The sequence below is a fragment of the Lonchura striata genome, chromosome 9 (genome assembly GCF_050655825.1).
Source record: "Lonchura striata isolate lonStrDom1 chromosome 9, ASM5065582v1, whole genome shotgun sequence".
NCBI classification, from domain to species: Eukaryota; Metazoa; Chordata; class Aves; order Passeriformes; family Estrildidae; genus Lonchura; species Lonchura striata.
Genome location: NC_140711.1, coordinates 22,947,821 through 22,965,636, shown reverse-complemented (window position 1 = coordinate 22,965,636; position 17,816 = coordinate 22,947,821). Strand labels below are relative to the sequence as shown.

General features: G+C 62.4%; 2 protein-coding genes across 11 annotated transcripts; both read left to right on the top strand.

The window, feature by feature from the left end:
• The first annotated feature begins 464 nt into the window (after positions 1–464).
• Positions 465–8,723, top strand: ECE2 (endothelin converting enzyme 2). 7 transcript variants are annotated; one of them, XR_014957405.1, is made up of 20 exons: positions 466–623; positions 2,232–2,318; positions 2,695–2,839; positions 3,028–3,243; positions 3,318–3,442; positions 3,587–3,733; positions 3,810–3,875; positions 4,048–4,236; positions 4,646–4,788; positions 4,904–5,018; positions 5,260–5,370; positions 5,562–5,660; positions 5,748–5,825; positions 6,008–6,111; positions 6,410–6,520; positions 6,828–6,895; positions 7,065–7,123; positions 7,503–7,693; positions 7,775–7,870; positions 7,995–8,723. XR_014957405.1 is itself a non-coding variant. In XM_085587945.1 (19 exons), exons 1-19 carry the CDS (start codon positions 582–584, stop codon positions 8,169–8,171), a joined length of 2,310 nt encoding a protein of 769 aa, XP_085444071.1. In that variant the 5' UTR covers positions 466–581; the 3' UTR covers positions 8,172–8,723. The 7 variants fall into 7 exon arrangements, 5 of the variants coding, with proteins under 5 accessions (XP_085444069.1, XP_085444071.1, XP_085444072.1 ...); XR_014957404.1 differs by having other exon boundaries at positions 484–623; positions 2,229–2,318; XM_085587945.1 differs by lacking the exon at positions 7,065–7,123.
• A 126-nt stretch (positions 8,724–8,849) lies between these two features.
• On the top strand, positions 8,850–12,207 carry LOC146766670 (mitochondrial ubiquitin ligase activator of nfkb 1-A-like). Of its 4 annotated transcripts, none has more exons than XM_085587963.1 (5): positions 8,850–9,296; positions 9,763–9,900; positions 10,132–10,219; positions 10,300–10,420; positions 11,162–12,207. In XM_085587963.1, exons 1-5 carry the CDS (start codon positions 9,216–9,218, stop codon positions 11,868–11,870), a joined length of 1,137 nt encoding a protein of 378 aa, XP_085444089.1. In that variant the 5' UTR covers positions 8,850–9,215; the 3' UTR covers positions 11,871–12,207. The 4 variants fall into 4 exon arrangements, with proteins under 4 accessions (XP_085444089.1, XP_085444090.1, XP_085444091.1 ...); XM_085587964.1 differs by having other exon boundaries at positions 9,283–9,330; XM_085587965.1 differs by having other exon boundaries at positions 9,284–9,307.
• Positions 12,208–17,816: the final 5,609 nt, after the last annotated feature.

The window sequence follows — 17,816 nt, the reverse complement described above, 5'->3', positions numbered from 1 at the left end:
CCGAGTGCTGAAGACAGGAGCCGGTCCTTGTGTCCCTGTGTGCGTGTGCCGCTGCCTGCTGCGGGCAGTCGGATGTGAGCCCGAGTTCTGCTGCCCGTGCCGGTGAGGGCGCCGGTCCGAGTGCCGGTGACGGTGAGGGAAGCTGCGGGTGCCTTTGCGGCTCTCTCGGGGTTGCAAGCGGCGGTGCCGGTGCAGATACCGGTGAAGGTGCCGGTGCGGAGCTCCTCCCGTGCGCACGGCGGTCACCCTGGTGGGGTGGCCAGGCCGAGTGGAGCTGAGCGGTGCGACCGGGCTGGGCACCGGGGTCTCCGCTCCAGCCCCTCCCGGGACGCCGGCCCCCGTCGCCCCCGCCCGGTGCCTGCGGTTCGCGCGCCGCCGGTCTCAACCCCTGCGGCTCCATCTCACCGGCGCGGCCCCATCTCCACCCGGCCCCATCCCTGCCCAGCCCCGGTGCCGGTCTTGGCGGCAGCGCGGCGCCCGGTGCGGGCCATGGCGGCGGCGGAGGCAGGCGGCGCTGCGGCGGCGGCGGGGGCCCGGCGCGGCCCGGGCGGGGAGCGGAGCTAGGCAGGAGGCGGCCCGGGATGGCCAGGATGAACGTGGCCCTACAGGAGCTTGGACACGCCGTGAGTGCCCGGGGCAGCGGCGCGGCAGGGAGGAGGGGGGTTGGGGGGCACCGGCGAGGGGCTCGGCAAGGGGGACAGGAGGGGGTCGGGGCACAGGAGAGCCCCGGGGCTGGAGAACTCAAGGAGCTGGAAGGGCTGCGGGGGCTTCGGGGAAACAGAGGGAGGGAGGGAGGGCTGGGGGGGACTGGTGGATTACGGGGGGCGGCAAGAGCCTATGGGATGCAGGGGCTGTGTGGTGCCGGGGCTAAGGGAACTGAGTGGCTACAGGGTCTCTGTCCCCCATGGTGGAGGAAGAAGGACCCCCTCCAAATCCCTGCCTGGGGTTGGACAGAGGGAACTGGGGTGGTTCAGACACGGCCCCACAAACACCACTCCACCGAGTATGGTAATGCTTCTCATAGGGTGAGCCCCAAGACAGCACCTCTGGAGGGGGCAGGGGGCCCTGTCCCCATGGGTCTCAGCCCTATAGAGGGGGTAGGAGGAGCCCTAGAAATATGCTCCTGTGTTGAGGATGCTGAAGAGGGGGTGCTGGCTATTGCCCAGGATGGGGACCACCCAGGAGCGGAAAGGAGGATGTTGAGGAGAGGTGGGGTGGTGGGGGGGCCAGGCTGGCCAAGCTCATACAGGATGCTGAGCAATCCTTCCTAATGCCAGCATCTTCCAGGAGCCCGACTCAGTGGGGGGCTCCTGTCATCTCCTGCCAATCCCACCCTCCTGCTGCAGCCCTTGGTGATGCCCCCTCCCCATCCCAGCAATGTGGCAGTGGGCAGAGTTGGACATGAGGCACCCTCCTTGCTTTCCCCTCTGCCCATCATCCATCCCACCCCAGCTCCTTCCTGGCCCGTGACACCAGCCCTGCATGCTGGGCATTCACTTTAGTCTGCATCACAGACTGGAGGGTGAGCTGCAACCCACCCAGGCGTTAACTCTGAAGCTTAAGGATAGCTCACAAACAGCAGCATTGCTGATTCTCTTCCACCAAAGCCTCCAGCATTTTCTTCTAGCTTATCCCCCCCACCAATGTTGCTGGCTCAACTCCATCACCTCCCTCTTGGCTGAGTCCTCATCAGCCCTCACGGCTGGATCTGTGCAAGCTGCCTGGCAAGGTCAGGAGTAAGGGGGACCCTGCCCTGCTGCCTGGTACACACTGCAGTGCCCCTTCTCTCCTTGCACACTCTGTCCTGCATCCTGGTCACCCCCGGAGCCAGGATGGGGCTGGAAGCACTTCCAGATGTTTCAGACCCGTGCACATCTGCATGGAAAGTTCCAGTCAGGGGAGGAGGGGTGAGACAGCAGTACTGGGAAACCGTTGCTTGGTGACGGGGACCATGTCTCCGTGGCGATGTGTCACCTGTCGGCAGGGCTGATGCCATGGCTATGCAGAGGGATGCTCCGGTGACGGCCCCCAAGCCCCTCATTAGCAGCTCTGCCCGTGCTCTCCAGGGCTGGGGACAACCCCAGGCACACTGAGGGGGGTCAGGGGCTGCCTCAGCCCCGCTGTGTACTCACTGAGCAGGCACTCGGCCCTGCCCTAAGAGCCAGAGGGTGTGGCAGGGCGGGGAACAGCTGCCCCACGCCCCTGCCCCAGCCTGCTCCCTCCCTTAGCAGATGCCCAACTACAAGCGTGCCACGCTGCAGGACGAGGAGGGGCCGGAGCCAGCGGGGGATGGCAGCGCCTCTCCTGACAGCGTGGAGGTGAGGTCTGCCCTGGCTTCTCCATCCTTCCCCTCTCCATCCTCTCTAGCCCCTGTCCTCACCCTCTGGGGCCTGCCTGCAACCAAGTGGGCAGTGGGAGCAGGGATAGGAGCCAAGCCAGACATGGCTGTCCCCAGGGATGTACTGGGAGTCAGCCAAAATGCAGCACAGAGTGTGCCTGGACAATCGTCCTTCCTAGTGGCTCGGAGGGGGCTGCCAGCACCCAACACCAGCTTGCCAGGGCTGGTGGAGAGGAATGCCCTGGTCCTCACCTCCTCATACAGCCACAGCAGGCACTGGGGAGTGGCGGGGAGGGAAGGGGGGGGAGTGATGCTCGGCCCCCCATGGTGCGATGGCAGGTCCTGCTCCTGCCCAGGTGGGGTTCCAGAAGGGGCCGGGGACGCTGCTGAGCCGCCTGGCCTCACGCAGCCAGCTGGAGCTGGTGCTCTGCGCCGTCGCCGTCTCCCTGGCCCTGCTGCTCAGCGTCGCCGTCGTCACTCTGGCCATTCAGTACCGCAGAGGTAGGGAGACTTGGCAGTGGCGTCCCCACACCCGGGAGGACACGGGAGGATGAGGAGTGATGGGTCAGCCCAGGGTACCTGCTCCAGGTGCTCTGCCCATCCTGGGGTACAGACAGGGCTTGGCCCCGCTCCGTGCCTCAGTTTCCCCCAGTACACTAGCCCAGCCCCAGGCATGCCTTCCCTGCCAGATCCCTCTCACAGCACGTGCCTGACGGATGCCTGTGTCCGGGTGGCCAGCAAGATCCTGGAGGCCCTGGATACAGAGATGGACCCATGCCAGGATTTCTACCAGTACTCATGCGGGGGCTGGATTAAGAGGAACCCGCTGCCCAACGGGCGCTCCAAGTGGAGCACCTTCAACAGCATCTGGGACCAGAATCAGGCCATCATGAAGCATCTCCTAGGTGGGCACCAAGGGGTTGCAGACACTGAGGGGGTGACCCCTGTGTCACTGGGGCTGACCCACAGCCTCCCGCAGAAAACGCCACCTTCAACTCCAGCAGTGAGGCAGAGCGGAAGACACAGCGGTACTACCTGTCCTGCCTCAAGGAGCAGAGGATAGAGGAGCTGGGCTCCCAGCCCCTCATGGAGCTCATCGACAAGGTGGGCAGACACCCACACGTGAGCCGAGCTGTCAGGGCTCGGCCCAGCACACCTCCTGCTTAGCTCTTCATGTAACTGGGGAGGGAGTAGACCTTGGGGATGCACCCCATCCCTACTTGAGATGCTGGGTCTGTCTGCTGGCAGATCGGGGGATGGAACATCACTGGCTCCTGGAACCAAACCAGCTTCATGGAGGTACTCAAGAGTGTGTCAGGCACATACCGGGCAACCCCTTTCTTCACGGTGTATGTGGGTGCAGACTCCAAGAGCTCCAACAGCAACATCATCCAGGTTGGCACCTTGGCCCCCAGGGGTGGCAGGCACCAGGGGACACCAGAATGTCTATGCTGCCCCTCTCTCCCCACAGGTGGACCAGTCGGGGCTTTTCCTCCCATCCCGGGATTACTATCTGAACAAGACTGCCAACGAGAGGGTGAGGCTGTGTGCTGGGCATGCTGCCAACAGCAGTCTGGGGAAACCCATGGCAATGGTGTGCAAGTAGCACTGGGACACACCTGGCATCTCCATCCGGCCTGTTGGATGCCCACCCCAGGGAGGTGGAATGAGCTGTGGTTGGCACTGAGGCAGGGCTTGGGGTTCCGCAGGTTCTGGCAGCGTATCTGGACTACATGGTGGAGCTGGGCACGCTGCTGGGGGGCACCCCGGAGCCCACCCGCCTCCAGATGCAGCAGGTGCTGGACTTTGAAACCCAGCTGGCCAACATCACCGTGCCCCAGGCTGAGCGGAGGGACGACGAGAAGATCTACCACAAGATGAGCATCGCCGAGCTGCAGGTGGGCATGGCCCAGAGGAGAGCAGGTGGGCAGGGAGACCCTTCTGGGACATATGGGGACTTGTCCAGAGGGCACCAAGGCGTCCGTGCCCATTGCTGTCCTCCCTCTGGGACACCCTGGGCAGCCCCATCTGCTGTGGGACATGCACTGGGTGTTGAAGAATAGTGCCCATCCCCTCAGTTGTTACTTTTTGGGGGAAGCTGCCCCCTCATATTGTGGGGTCCAGGGGCCCTTCCTTATCCTGCAGCATTAAGAGCAGCAGGAGGGGTGCAGAGAAGGATCTGGAGCAGTGAGGGACATTGAGTCCTTCCCAGAAAACACAGCTCCTGGGGCAGATCCCCTCCATTGTGAGCAGGATGCAGCAGAGCCAATCCAAGCCGCTGGTGCCACATTTCTGTGTCCCCTCCAGCTGCTGGCCCCTGCCATTGACTGGCTGGATTACCTTTCCTATGCCCTGGCCCCACTGGAGCTGGCGGACACGGAGCCTGTCGTGGTGTATGGGGACACCTACCTTCAGCAGGTCTCTGACCTCATCAATGACACTGACAGGAGGTGAGGCTCCTTCATATCCCTGGCTGTGGCCCCCATGGCAGGGACACATTTTGGGCTCATCAGCGTCTTGAAGTCGTAGACTGTGGTGAGCTGCAGCATCTTTCTGCCCCCACAGCATCCTGAATAACTACCTGATCTGGAACCTGGTGCAGAAGACAGCCTCCAGTCTGGACCAGCGCTTCGAGACAGCCCAGGAGAGGCTGCTGGAGACACTTTATGGCACCAGGAAGGTAACGGAGGGCCCTGGGATCAGACTCTCCACACTCAGCCTGGAAGCAGCCAGGACCTCCTCTGTCCTTCAGATGCCCTTGGGATGCTAAGACCTGGATGCTTCAGTGGGATCCCAGGGATTATCTTTTGGGATGGGGGTTTTGCTGCTGCCTGTCTCCCCTATGATGAAGAGGCTGAATGAAGACAGGGGAGCAAGGGAGTGGGCTGAGGGTTTCATGGACCCTCATCTTGCTCCCACAGTCCTGCACACCCCGCTGGCAAACCTGCATCTCCAACACGGATGACACACTGGGCTTTGCACTGGGCTCCCTCTTCGTCAAAGCCACCTTTGACCGGGACAGCAAGGCCATCGTGAGAATACTTCTGTCCCCATCCCCTCCCCTCACCATCCACAGGAATCCCAATTCCACCCAAGCCCCAGGGCTGGAAGGCAGGGAGCTGGAAAATGAGGTCCCCAGCCCTGGGGAGTTTGTAGCCTGTCCACCCTGTCCCCTCCGAGGCATTGTGGGGGGTAGGGGACCTTCATTCCCTCCCTTTCCCAGGCTGAGGAGATGATCAGCGAGATCCGTGCAGCCTTCGAGGTATCCCTGGACCAGCTGGACTGGATGGATGAGAAGACCAGGCAGGCTGCAAAGGAGAAGGTGACCCCAGGGAGGGAAGTGGATGGGAAACCTCACCCTATCCATATAAGCCCCCCAGTCTCACTGCTGGGGCCTCTCCCCATGCAGGCGGATGCCATCTACGACATGATTGGCTTCCCTGACTTCATTCTGGACAACAAGGAGCTGGATGATGTCTATGATGGGGTAGGGGGCATCTGACTTGTGGGGAAGAAGCTTGGTCATGCCAAGCTTGGGGGGGCCTCATTGTCGAGTGATGTCCCTGTTTGGGACGTTATGCAAAGCCACCCAAGTACTGAGATCATCCTGGCCAGGGTGTGGGGAAACACCTCAGTGGACCTGTCCTCATCCCTCCTCTTCCTCACCAGTACGAGGTCTCTGAGGACTCCTTCTTCCAAAACATGCTCAACTTCTACAACTTCTCTGCCAAAGTGATGGCCGACCAACTCCGGAAACCTCCCAACCGCGACCAGTAAGGGGTGGGCTTGGTGGGGAGGAGGGGAGGATGTGATCCTGGGTGCCTGGATGGCGCTGGCTCGGTGGGGACGAGGTCACCCTCATGGGGTAGCATGGCACTGTAGGTCACCTGTGGTAGCACAGGTCGCCTGTGGTAGCTGGGGCTTATCCCCAGGCATGGACCTTGGTAACATGATGGGGCAAAAGTGTCAACCTTGGCAGGGCCCGTGGTGGGCAGTGGCACAGGAGGTTGCTGGGGCTGGGGTGAGAGGGACGCATCCCTGCCTGTACCCTGTCCCACCTCCCTGCCCCAGGTGGAGCATGACCCCACAGACTGTCAATGCCTATTACCTGCCCACCAAGAACGGGATCGTCTTTCCTGCTGGGATCCTCCAGGCTCCTTTCTACGCCCGCAACCACCCCAAGTGAGTCTGGCATGGGGGGCACCTCATGGAGCCATGGGTTGGATCACGGCCAGCATGCCACAGAGCCCCCCCTCTACTGTCACAAATAAAAGCCCTGAAGAGCTTGAGTGTCCCTCAAGGCTTTACATCCTGCAGTCAAGACAGCCTGAGTCCCCTTAGGGCCAGCAGTGTCCCCAACAGGAGTGGTTCTCAGCTGGGTCCCAGCTGGAGCAGAGTTTCATTGGGTGTCCAGACAGAGATGGGGTGGGATGCAATGGCTTCATTAACACATCCTGTACTTACATGGTTCTTTCCCATGGCCTCACAGAGCCCTTAATTTTGGTGGCATCGGCGTGGTGATGGGGCACGAGCTGACCCACGCATTTGATGACCAAGGTGAGAGCCTAGAGGCAGCGCTGGCCCTGACCCCTGTCACCTTCCTGTCCCCCCCAGCCCCTGCCCCTGGCACGGGGAAGAGGTGCACAGGGGTCCCGCTTTGCCATCCATTGCATCATGTGTGCTCGTGCCCCCCTGGCCACCCCCTTCTATCGTCCTGTCTCCCCAGGTGGCACCTGCCGATACCTTCCCCCGGCTTCTCTGTGCAGCTTTCGCTCCATCTGCTTGGTGAGGACACAGTGTCTGCAGCCCCAGCCCCCTTCTCATCCTCTTCCCTCCAGGGCATGGGATGGGTCCCTCTCGCATCCACTTTGCTTTGCACCTTCACCACAGCCCCGGAGCGGACATGGGGTCAATGAGGGAATTTAGGGTCACAGGTCTGGGCTGGGTTAGCGAGAATGCACTGGGGGATGCCTGGGGACCCAAGTGCATGGCTGGGGGATACCTTCTCCCCTGGGCATGGACCGAAGGTGCCAGGTCCCCCTGGCATCTCCCAGTGCCCATTTCCCCACCACACCCCATTCTGCTTCGGGAACCCCTGCAGCAGAGGGGCTGCAGTGGGACGGCTTCCTCTGGTCCCACCCCAACCCACGGCTCGGTCCTGCAGGACGGGAATATGACAAAGAGGGAAACCTGCGGCCGTGGTGGCAGAACTCCTCCCTGGAGGCCTTCAAGAACCGGACGGCGTGCATGACGGAGCAGTACGGCCGCTACACCGTCCACAGCGAGAAGGTCAACGGGCGGCAGACACTTGGCGAGAACATCGCCGACAACGGCGGGCTGAAGGCAGCCTACAACGTGAGTGCCGCCATCCGGAGGGGACAAGAACCCCCGTGCCTGTCTGTCCCCTCCCGGAGCTTCAGGCCAGCTCTCCCGCAGGCTTACAAGTCCTGGCTGCAGAAGAACGGGGAGGAGAAACGCCTGCCAGCCCTGGGGCTCACCAACCACCAGCTCTTCTTCGTGGGCTTTGCGCAGGTAGGGCGGAGCAAGGCGATGGGCTTCCCGTCCCTCCCTGGCCGCTCGGAGCCACCCCACAGCTCCCCATCCAGCACCGGGGGATGCTCTGTCCGCATCCCTGAGGCTGCTCCCGCTCCGTCAGGTGTGGTGCTCCGTCCGGACGCCCGAGAGCTCCCACGAAGGGCTGGTGACCGACCCCCACAGCCCCGACAAGTATCGCGTCATCGGCACCCTCAGCAACTCCCGGGACTTTGTCGAACACTTCGGCTGCCCCCTGGGCTCCCCCATGAACCCCGGCAAGCACTGTGAGGTGTGGTAGGGACGGGGAGGGTGCTGGGTACAGAGGGGATGGTACTCTGCTGTGCTCCCCCTCCCCAGACCTCAGTGGCTGCCGGAGCTGGCCACGGGCAGAGAGCAGTCCCCATCCTGTGCTCGCACTGCTCACCCCACCTCTGCACCCTCCCCGGCACACACGGCCCCACAGCAGGCACCCACCGCAGCCCCATCCACGGCTCGGGGCTGGGCACGGCCGGCAGAGAGGCTGTAGCATCCCCCAAACGCAGTTCTGCCCCCCAGCCCCGATGTGCTTGAGTCGGGCACAGCTCAGCGACCCCTGCGCTGCGTCCCCCCTCAGGCGGGCAGGTGAGAGCGGGGCCGGGGCAGCACCAGAGCCGCCGCCCCCCGCTCCTGCCCCACCCTGACGGAGGCTGGGGCCACCCGGCTCCGCGCGTCCCCTGTGCCCCCCACTGCAGCTTGGCTTCCCCATCCACCTCTGCTGGGACCAGCGGGCGGCAGCGGGGACGCTGGTGCCTTTCAGCTGTGGGTGGCTGTCGCCGAGTTTATTTAACGATTAAAAGCAGTTTCCACTTACTGCAGCAGCTCCGGGTCCTTGGCGGTGCCGGGGCGGGGGGAGAGGTGGGATCTGAACGCTATGGGGGGACTCCAGGGCCGGGGCCGCGGGGGAGGTGAGACATGCCGAGGGAGGGGAGCGGGGGATGAGGCGTCTGGATGGAATTCCCTGATGAGGGGAGCAGGGCTGTGGCGGGGGAAGAACACAGCGAGGCTGCTGGGGACGAGTCAGAGCCGCGGGAGTCCCCGATAAAGCCCAGCCCGGGGGTCCCGCTGCTTCCAGTGCGGCTGATCCCAGCCTGCCCCGAGCCTGCACTCGGAGCTTCCACGGCCCGCCCCGGCCGGTCCCGCCCTGCACAGCGCGGCCATACGCCGGGCTGCGCCGAACTCCCGGTACCGGGACCCCGCGGGACCCATCGCCCGCGGACACGGGCGCTCGCAAGGGCTGCTGGGAGTCGTGGTTCTGCCCGCGGACGACACAGGCCGTGACAGGAGCTGTAGTTCAGCGTGAGGGATGCTGGGAGGGGTAGTTCGGTCACGCCGGGCCCCGCGCCCCACCGCCAGGGTTGAACTACATTTCCCAGCAAGGAGCGCGGTAGGGACAGGGTCCGGGCCTGGGCGCCTCGGGGGTACGGGGGCATCGGGGCGGCGGGGCCGGGCCGGGACCGAGCCGGGGGCTGCGCCGGGACAGACCGGGGGCCGGACCGGGGGGAAGCCTGGGCCAGGCCCCGGGCTGCGTCACGGGTGTTGGGGATCGGCCCGATCCCGGGTGCGGGGCTGGGCTCTGCTGGGCCCGGGATGTCGAGCTGGGTACCGGGCACCTGTGGGTGCTGGAGGTGAACTGCCTTCGCTGGGGCCGGGGGCAGGCTTGGCCCTGGGGCGGCTGAGCGTGGGGACAGAGGCAGAGGAGCATCCCTGCCTTGGGGTCCGGGACAATGAGACAAAGCGCCGCCTTGGGGACAGGGACCCAGGGACACTGCTGCCTGCAGAACAGGGTCAGTGGGATGTCCCTGTCGTGGGTGACACAGCCCCATTTCCCAGACAACACGCTCACCTTGCAGGCATTGTTGCCCAAGCCTGGCACCATGGACAAACCCATCACTCCGGGGGAGCTGCTGTGTCTGGGCTCCAGCCTCGCCTTCTCTGGCCTCTTCTACTACCTGTACAGGAGGAAAGCCAGAGTCGTGGCACGCATACAGGTAGCCCTGTCTCTTAGATGCTCTTTCCTGCCCACTGTCTCTTCCCTACTGCCCTCCATGTTTTCATTTGGGTGCACACGCTGATGCCTGCAGCCTGCTCCATCCTCTGGTTACTTCATGACACGCAGAATTGAGCAGGTCACATCCTGCCAGAGATCTCCACAGAGGCATTCTTGGCCTACTCACTGCCCTGTCCCTGCCCAAGCTCACACCCAGTCCATGCTTTTCCAGGAGGCCCCCAAGCTCCAGGTCGATGACAATTTGCCAGCCGTGGTGTCTGCAGCTGAGGGGCGGTGCCTGCCTTACGTTGCCCTGGAAGGTAAGGACACCCTGTGGCCCTGGACGAGGGACAAGGGCCAGGATCTCCTCTTTTGGCCATGACACATCCCTTGTCCTTAGGCATAGTGCTGCCAGCCCAGGCTGCACTGACCAGCCACTACCATGAGGGGCTGCAGGGCGTGATCCAGAAACTGCTGCTGAAGGAGCATCGACTGATCTGGAACAGCTTGGCCCGAAGCTGGTGAGTGATGGGAAGGGACTGCAGGAGGGGGCTTGCAGCAGCGAGTCCAGACGCCATCGTCCGGGGCCGTTTGAGAGGCAGAAAATAACTTGGTTAAAGACTTTTAGTCCCTATCTTAGCTTAGCACTGAGAGCTCAGAGCTTCTCTGTGTTGTGGCCAGCAGGAACAGGGCAGTGACCATCCCCTGGTACTCAGCACTGGTGTCCAGTTCTGGGTTCCTCAAGTCAGGAAGGCCACTGAGCTGCTGGAGCAAGTCCAGAGAAGGGCAGCAGAGCTGGTGAAGGGCTGGAGCACACGTGTGATGAAGAGCACCTGAGGGAGCTGGGGATGTTTAGCCTGGAGGAGACTCTGGGGTGGCCTTAATTGCCTCTCTCCAATCCCCTGAAAGGAGGTTGTAGCCAGGTGGTGATCAGCCTCTTCTCCCAGGCAGCCAGTGACAAGACAAGAGGAAATGGCCTCGAGCTCTGCCAGGGGAGGTTTTGGTTAGAGATCAGGCAGAATTTCTTCACATAGAGGATGATTAGACATTGGAATGAGCTGTCCAGGGAGCAGGAGGCTTCACCACCAAGGAGGCAGTGGAGTTGACATCCTTGGAGGTATTTAAGGAAACACTGGACATGGCATTTAGTGCCATGGTCTTGTTGACAGGCTGATATTCAGTCGTAGGTTGAACATGATGATCTCAGAGGTCAGCCTAACTGATTGTGTGATTCCCCACACCCCAACCCTCTGCACTTGCAGGAGCGAGAGCGAGCGGGTGCTCTCAGAGCAGATCTACACCGTCCCCTTCCTGCTGGCCTCGCCAGGCCCTGAGGCAGCCACACAGGTGAGTGTGGACAGCCCACTGCAAGCCGTGTGCCTGCCCCTGGAGATGGTGTACGAGCGCTTCCAGCAGCCATCCCACGGCTTCCGCGACCTGCTGGGCCAGTACCTGATCGGAGAGAAGCCCAAGGGCATCCTGGAGACCGAGGAGATGCTGAGGGTAGGGGCTGGGCTGACGGGCATCGGGGAGCTGGCCCTGCACCCCGACGGTTCCCTGCACCTCCAGCCGCCGGCCCAGGGAGGCGAGTTTTTCCTGTGCCTGGGGGACTGGCAGACGGTGCGGTCAGAGCTGGAGTCGGCCAGCGGGCTCTGGAAGGCGGCAGCGCTGCTGTGCGCGGCAGCGGGGCTGGCCGTGCTGCTGCACGCCCTGTGCCGCGCCTACCGCCGCTCCCGCCCCAGGCAGCGGCAGCAGGACAAGGAGCCGGACGAGGAGCCGGACGAGGAGGTGGCCGGCGACCGGGCGCCCGAGGACTCGTGCGTGGTCTGCCTGTCACAGCCCCGCGAGTGCGTCCTCCTGGGCTGTGGCCACATCTGCTGCTGCTTCCGCTGCTTCCAAGCCTTGCCCACCCGCCTCTGCCCCATCTGCCGGGGGCCCATTGACCGCGTGGTGCCCCTCTACCAGGTCTGAGAGCACCCGGGGGTGCCCGGGGAGGGGCAGCGAGAGCCGGGCCAAGCCTGGAGCCTGCAGAAATCTCAGCTTTCTCATGTGCAGCTGTGCAATTCCTTTTGGGAGGGAGGGGTCTTGGTGTGCCCTTCAGTCTGTTTTGGGGAGGAGGGGAGTCACAGCCTCCTCATCCTCCCTTTGTCTACCAGAAGGACCTCCCTAAACATGAGGCTTGGGGAATATCTACACAAAGCCTGAGCTGAGGAGCTGAGACCCCCAACCCCACACTGGGGCACTACTTTGGCTGCCAGCTATTGGACTTTTGTCTCTTTCTGAGCCATGACCTCCCAAAAGCCACACAGGACTTCTCTCTTGTGATTTTTTTTCCAGTGTGTGGATTTATGGGGAGGATTATGAGGGCAAGGACCAGGGCTGGTGGGACACAGCAGGCACAGTGGAGTGGCAGAGATCCAACTCCCCCCCTGACCCACTGCAGTGACATACCATGGTGCCACCTTTGTCCTGCCACCCGAATCCATGTGCCTACAGCCACTGCCCAGATCACACTGGGGACACCCAGGGGCTGGCAGTGATGAGTCCCTTTGCCAGCTGCTTTATCACCAAGACAGGAGAACAGCTTTAGGGTACCACAGAACCTGCCCTCAGGTCCAGCCCCACTGCACCCAGTTTTCCTGCTGACCTCCCAGACGGGACCGGGTGTGGGAGTGATTTGCAGTGGTGCGTGGAGTGATAAAGCCAAGGAGATGAGCTTGGCCTCACCTCTTCCTTCGTGCCATTAAGCTGGGGGCTGGGTGGGTGCTGGAGCCAAGGCTCTCCCCTTGGAGGGGTGGGGACCACTGCCTCCCCTCCTTCCTCATCTAAGGAGCTGGCCCAGGCTCACAATGGAGCCCAGGTGCATATCCTCCAGATGCAGCCCTGGATGGGGGGTGGCAGGACACACAGGACCGTTGCCAAGGTGATTGTGCTCCTTGGGTCTCCATGGCAACTGCTCCCCTGGACTGCTCCCCATCACTGCCTGGCTGCAGTTGCCCAGGCAACCCACGGGCTCTCCTGGCTCCTGCAGCTTTGGGGCACCCAGGGTTTGGGGGTGGGGGACAGTGCTGGCAGGCCACTGTCAGCCAGGCAGCAGTGTTGGGATTGGAGGGGGAGGATGTGCCCCCTCCCCAGGGCAGTGGCCACAATTGCAGCCGGGCTGGGAGCTTGCTTGGGGCAAAGGTACCTTGGCAGGGTTGCCCCCAGGACTCACAACCAGGCAGGAGGCCCCAGAGGACCCAATAAGGCCTCGTAGTAACCACATGCATTTTTGGGGTGGGGATGTGTAGGGGAGTTCTCTTCCCCCACCCCGCCTTTTTCTCAGCCCGGCCTCTTCCCTGGGCTGCAGAGTGAGCAATGGGGCCCAGATTTTCCCCCCTCACCCCCCCCCCCCCCAGCATCGGGCATCCCTCCCGCAGCAGGAGGGATTTCGGGAAGGAGATAAATACCAGATGGGAGAGGGCCGGGCTGCCAGGAACACACTCCTTGCACGCCAAGAGCTGCTGGCGCGAGTGGGCGCGTGGGCCGGGGGGGGCGGGGGGTGCCCCTGCTCCCCAAGACTGCTCACCTCGTTCCCCAGGGCCCAGCAGCCAGACAAGAATTGGACAATTAGAGAGGGGTCTGCACCCCCCCACTCCCCTTTGCCCCCAGAGGTACCCAGGGCAGGGAACACATCCCTCGTGCTGACGGCTCAGAGGGAGGCTGCCACCCCCTAGTGCTGGGGCACAGCCTGACTCTAGCCCCACCTGGGAGGCCACGGCCCAGCAGGGGCCTGGCTGCAGACCCAGCTGCCCGTCCTGCCTGGCACGGCTCCGGGCAGCAGCATGACTCACCCGCTCAGCTCACCACCAGCCAGAGCTTGCCGTGCCAAACACGGCACGGGCTGGCACAGGGGCTGGCCAGCCACACTGCAGTGCCCGCATCCCCAGACAAACCCGCTGTGTGCTTCCCATGGGTATTTGGTCGGGAGAAGGACAGTGGGGACCTCACAGTGCCTGGGCCGAGCAGTGCCCAGCCTCCCTCCGTATCACACAGGCCACGCATCCTGACAGCTGCCTCTTCACACCCACGGGGTGCCCCTGTGTGCCAGCCCATGCCCATGGCCTCCACCCGCTCCCCCCAGGGCTGCCAGCCCACTCCGCCTGCCTCCCTGTCTGTTGTCATGGTGACCAGATATGTGGTGACAGGCGAGGATGGAGCCTCACACCCCAGCAGGGCTGTTTGCCCAGCAGGGTTGGCTACCCCCCCTTCCTGCTCTTCCCCTGTCACCCCTGGGTCTCGGCAGGGGACCCTCCGTAAAGCCCCTGCCCCAGGCAGTGTGCTGGGGTTGCTCCATCTGCTCAGATGCCAGGATCGCAGCTGTGTCCCAGGCAGCTCATGTGAGGAATGGGGACAGCGCCATCCTCCTTCCACCTGCTCTTACAGGGCACCCCCATCTCAAAGCCAGGCTGTACACAGAGACAGACAAACTCATCTCAGTAATGACAACCTGTCTTTTTTCCCAGGGGGAGACACTGTCCCTCCAGGGACAGCCTCATCTTCCCACAGCAGCAGCTGCAGGAACAGCAGAAGATGAGGAGCATGCCACTCCTGCACACTTGCCCTGGGCTCACCCACAGGACAGCTGCCAAGCAGGACACCTGTCCCCTAACATCTCTGCCCTGTGGTGACAGTGTTCACCGCAACCATTGTCTCACAAGGTCATCCCCACTGCCAGTTCCCAGCCCAGAGTTTGTCTCTGCTCCCCCAGAACACCTGGACTGTGGCACAGGCAGTGCACAAAGTGGCATCCCCATCTGGACTGTGGCTACTGAGAGCCAGCAGCAACAGCCAGGGACGGGCACATCCCCAACCTTACCGGTGACACAGTCCCTCGTGCTGGGATGGAGACTCAGGGAAAGCATCAGTGCCAACAGCAGGCACTCAGTGAGGCCCCCAGTGGCTGCCACTGCTGTGAAACAGAAGTGCCATTTCACGTTTTTTGGCAGGGCTGGAAGCAACACAGATGGAGGCACCCGCGCTGGCCTCCTGGCATGCCTTGGCAGCCCCCAGCTCTGTGGCACCAGCCCCAGGTGATAGCACTACCTCCCGTAGTGCAGCAGGGAAAGCCCTGGGTCCTGAGGCTGATGCTTCCTGCTTCCTTTCAGCTCCCTGACATCCAGTCCCTGACTGCCAGGATCCCGACCCCATTCCTGCCAGCCTTGGCCTGGATGGGAGTGCCTGGTGGTTCCCAGCTCCAGCTGCCTGGGGTCCCTGCAGAGCATGGGCAGGACATGCTCCACCGCAAGCCACTTGCACACACACAGGGTGATTTTCCACCATAAAACCACTTGAATCATCAGTGACTGCAGGAAAAGCTCTCACCTCTATCACAGCACTTGGACTAGGCCCCCAAATTCCCACAAGGGTGCAGGGCTTAGGGGCAGTATCCAGGTGTGGAGCTAGGGCACGGCAGGGACTGGTGAGCTCCCAGCGCATCGCCCAAGCGTCGGTGATGCAGCACAACCTCTACTGCCAGCCCCACGGCAGCTGGGCCTGATGCTGTGCCTCCTACCCAGCTCCATATCCACCAGGGGGGTGCATGGCTGGCCTCCAGCCCTTGCATCATCCCCAAGGTGTCCCAGCTCAGGGGCTGCTGCCCAGGTTTAAGGAGCCAGGGCAGGAAGAACACCCTGCTTCCCACCCCCACAGCCCCTTCTTTCCGGTGGAGTTGGCTTTGTGTTGGACAAAAGGCTGCAAAGGAAGCAAGAAAGGAGATTACGTGGCTGCTAGAAGACGAATAAGGAAGGTGGGATGATAGCCAGGGGAAGGAGGGTGCTCATCTGGCTCACCAGGGGGAATGCTACATGCAATGGCAGAGGATGAGGGGGGTCTATTATGCACCCCATTGCCAACCCACTCACATTCAAGTCCTTGGTACCTTCCCCTGCTACTCAGGGATGCGTGACAAGCAGCACCTTTGGGGAACCAGAGACTAGAGCTGTCCCAAGTAGATGCAGAGCCCAGAGCCACAGTATTGCCCTGTTCCACCCACAGCCCAGCTGTGCTGGCACAAATCCAACCCTCCTCCTGTCTGGGATGGGCACATGGTCCTTCCCACACCCCAAATCCCAGGCAGCCCCACAGAGCTCCCCCTCACTCCATAGCCAAATCAAGTAGCTCCTCCAGGTGTGAGGCATTGTACAGATACAGGTGTGGGATATGTGGGGCCATTCCCAGGGTGACCCCTTTCCAGCCTCTCCCCAGCAGCCTGCCAGGCTGGAAACCCTCCTGGAGTGCTGCACCGGTGCCACTCACGTCCCACACAGCCCATCTGCTCCTCTCATCGCTCACCCCCAGCCCCGCGCCCCGCGCGTGCCACGGTCTGCCTGTCCCTGCCCACGGGCAATGGCACGTGGGCTCAGCAACGGGAAAAGCAGGCCACATCTCAGCGTGGGCCTCTTGCCTATTTTCCCAGGCACTTTTCACAGGAGCAGAAGCTTTCACATGAAAAAGTTCAAGCTGGTTCCCCAGCAAAGGCATGAATAAAAGAATTGCCTTGCCAGGAGAGCAGGTACCACTGCCCCACCCTGGCTCTGGTAGGGGACAGCAGGGACCGATATTCTGCAGATCCAGACACAAAGGTAAAAGCATGGCTGAGCCTTCCCAAAATAGAAGAACCTGCCTGCCGTCATGGACCAGCCCAGCTGATGCTCTTCTGCAGCACCTTTCAACAGGATCTCAGGCTATGGAGATGCTGGAACAAGATGGACCACAAGGCTGTCTGGAAAATGCCACTCTCACCCCCTCAAGATATTCTCACAGGGCTGTGGGCTGGCATGAATGAAGTGCCATTTCCATTCAGGGATCTGGCTTTGCTGCCAACCCAGAACCTCCATATGAGCAGCAGGACCTGGATACGAGGGAACAGCAGGAACCAGACTGCTCCAAGACAGGATTGTCCTCTCCAGCCAGCCATAGCCCTGCTGCTGTCACCATCATTCCAAGATCCAGGGGTCATGGCCGTACCCACAGTTCACTCAAGAAGCACCAACTTTATCCTGAGCTTAAATAGCCCCCCCAGCTGCCCCAGGTGACCTGAATGGGGGAGGTCCTGGGTGAGGCTGCTCAGAACCACCAAGGCCAATTAATCAACCACCAGTTAATGCAATCACTGCCCTGGCAGTCAACAATGTAGGAGAAAAGATCCAGGGTGGGTCTGGGGTAGAGGTGTGTAGATACAAATGGGGCTCTGGGGGGACACTGAGATCACCCCTTGCTGCCCCATCGCAGGTCCTCACAGGGGATAGGGGGGAATAGCCCTTCCCCTTCTCCTTCTCCACAGAGAGCCCCCAGGGGAAGGGTCAGTGGGACAAGGGTTGTCCCAGGGCACAGTCCCCATGAGGCCCCACCTACAGACACCTGCATAATTACACCTGTGAGCCCCTGCATTCCTGCAAAGATACAGAACAGGAGGATGTGCACAAACACATGCACACGTGGGGGCCAAGAGGACTGGCAGGGGTTGAGGCGGGACTGGTGTGGCTGCCAGGGGGAATCCCAGCACTGAATGGGGCTACAAGAGTGGGTGCCTGGATGGGTGTTGGGCAAGGGACACAAGTGAGGGGCTGAGGTAGACCCAGGGTGGGAGCTGGCCTGGAATCCTGAGGGTTGAGCTTTGTGGTCTATGGGGCGCTGGGGGATTGGAGCAGGGTGTTGGGGCTCTGTTTGACATCTCTGCATGCCAGGGGAGGGCCCAGCTGTGTCTGGTGGTCTTCAGCTGTCCGACCCGGTGGCACCCGGCTGTGACAAGGGTTCACCTCTCCGTAGGGGCACCCCGTGGTTGGGGGCACCCCTGAGCAGAGGCGGCCGCCTGGGAAAGGCTGTGCCGGGGGGGACCGCCGCGCTCGGGGGCTGCTGGCAGGGTCCCCATCGCAC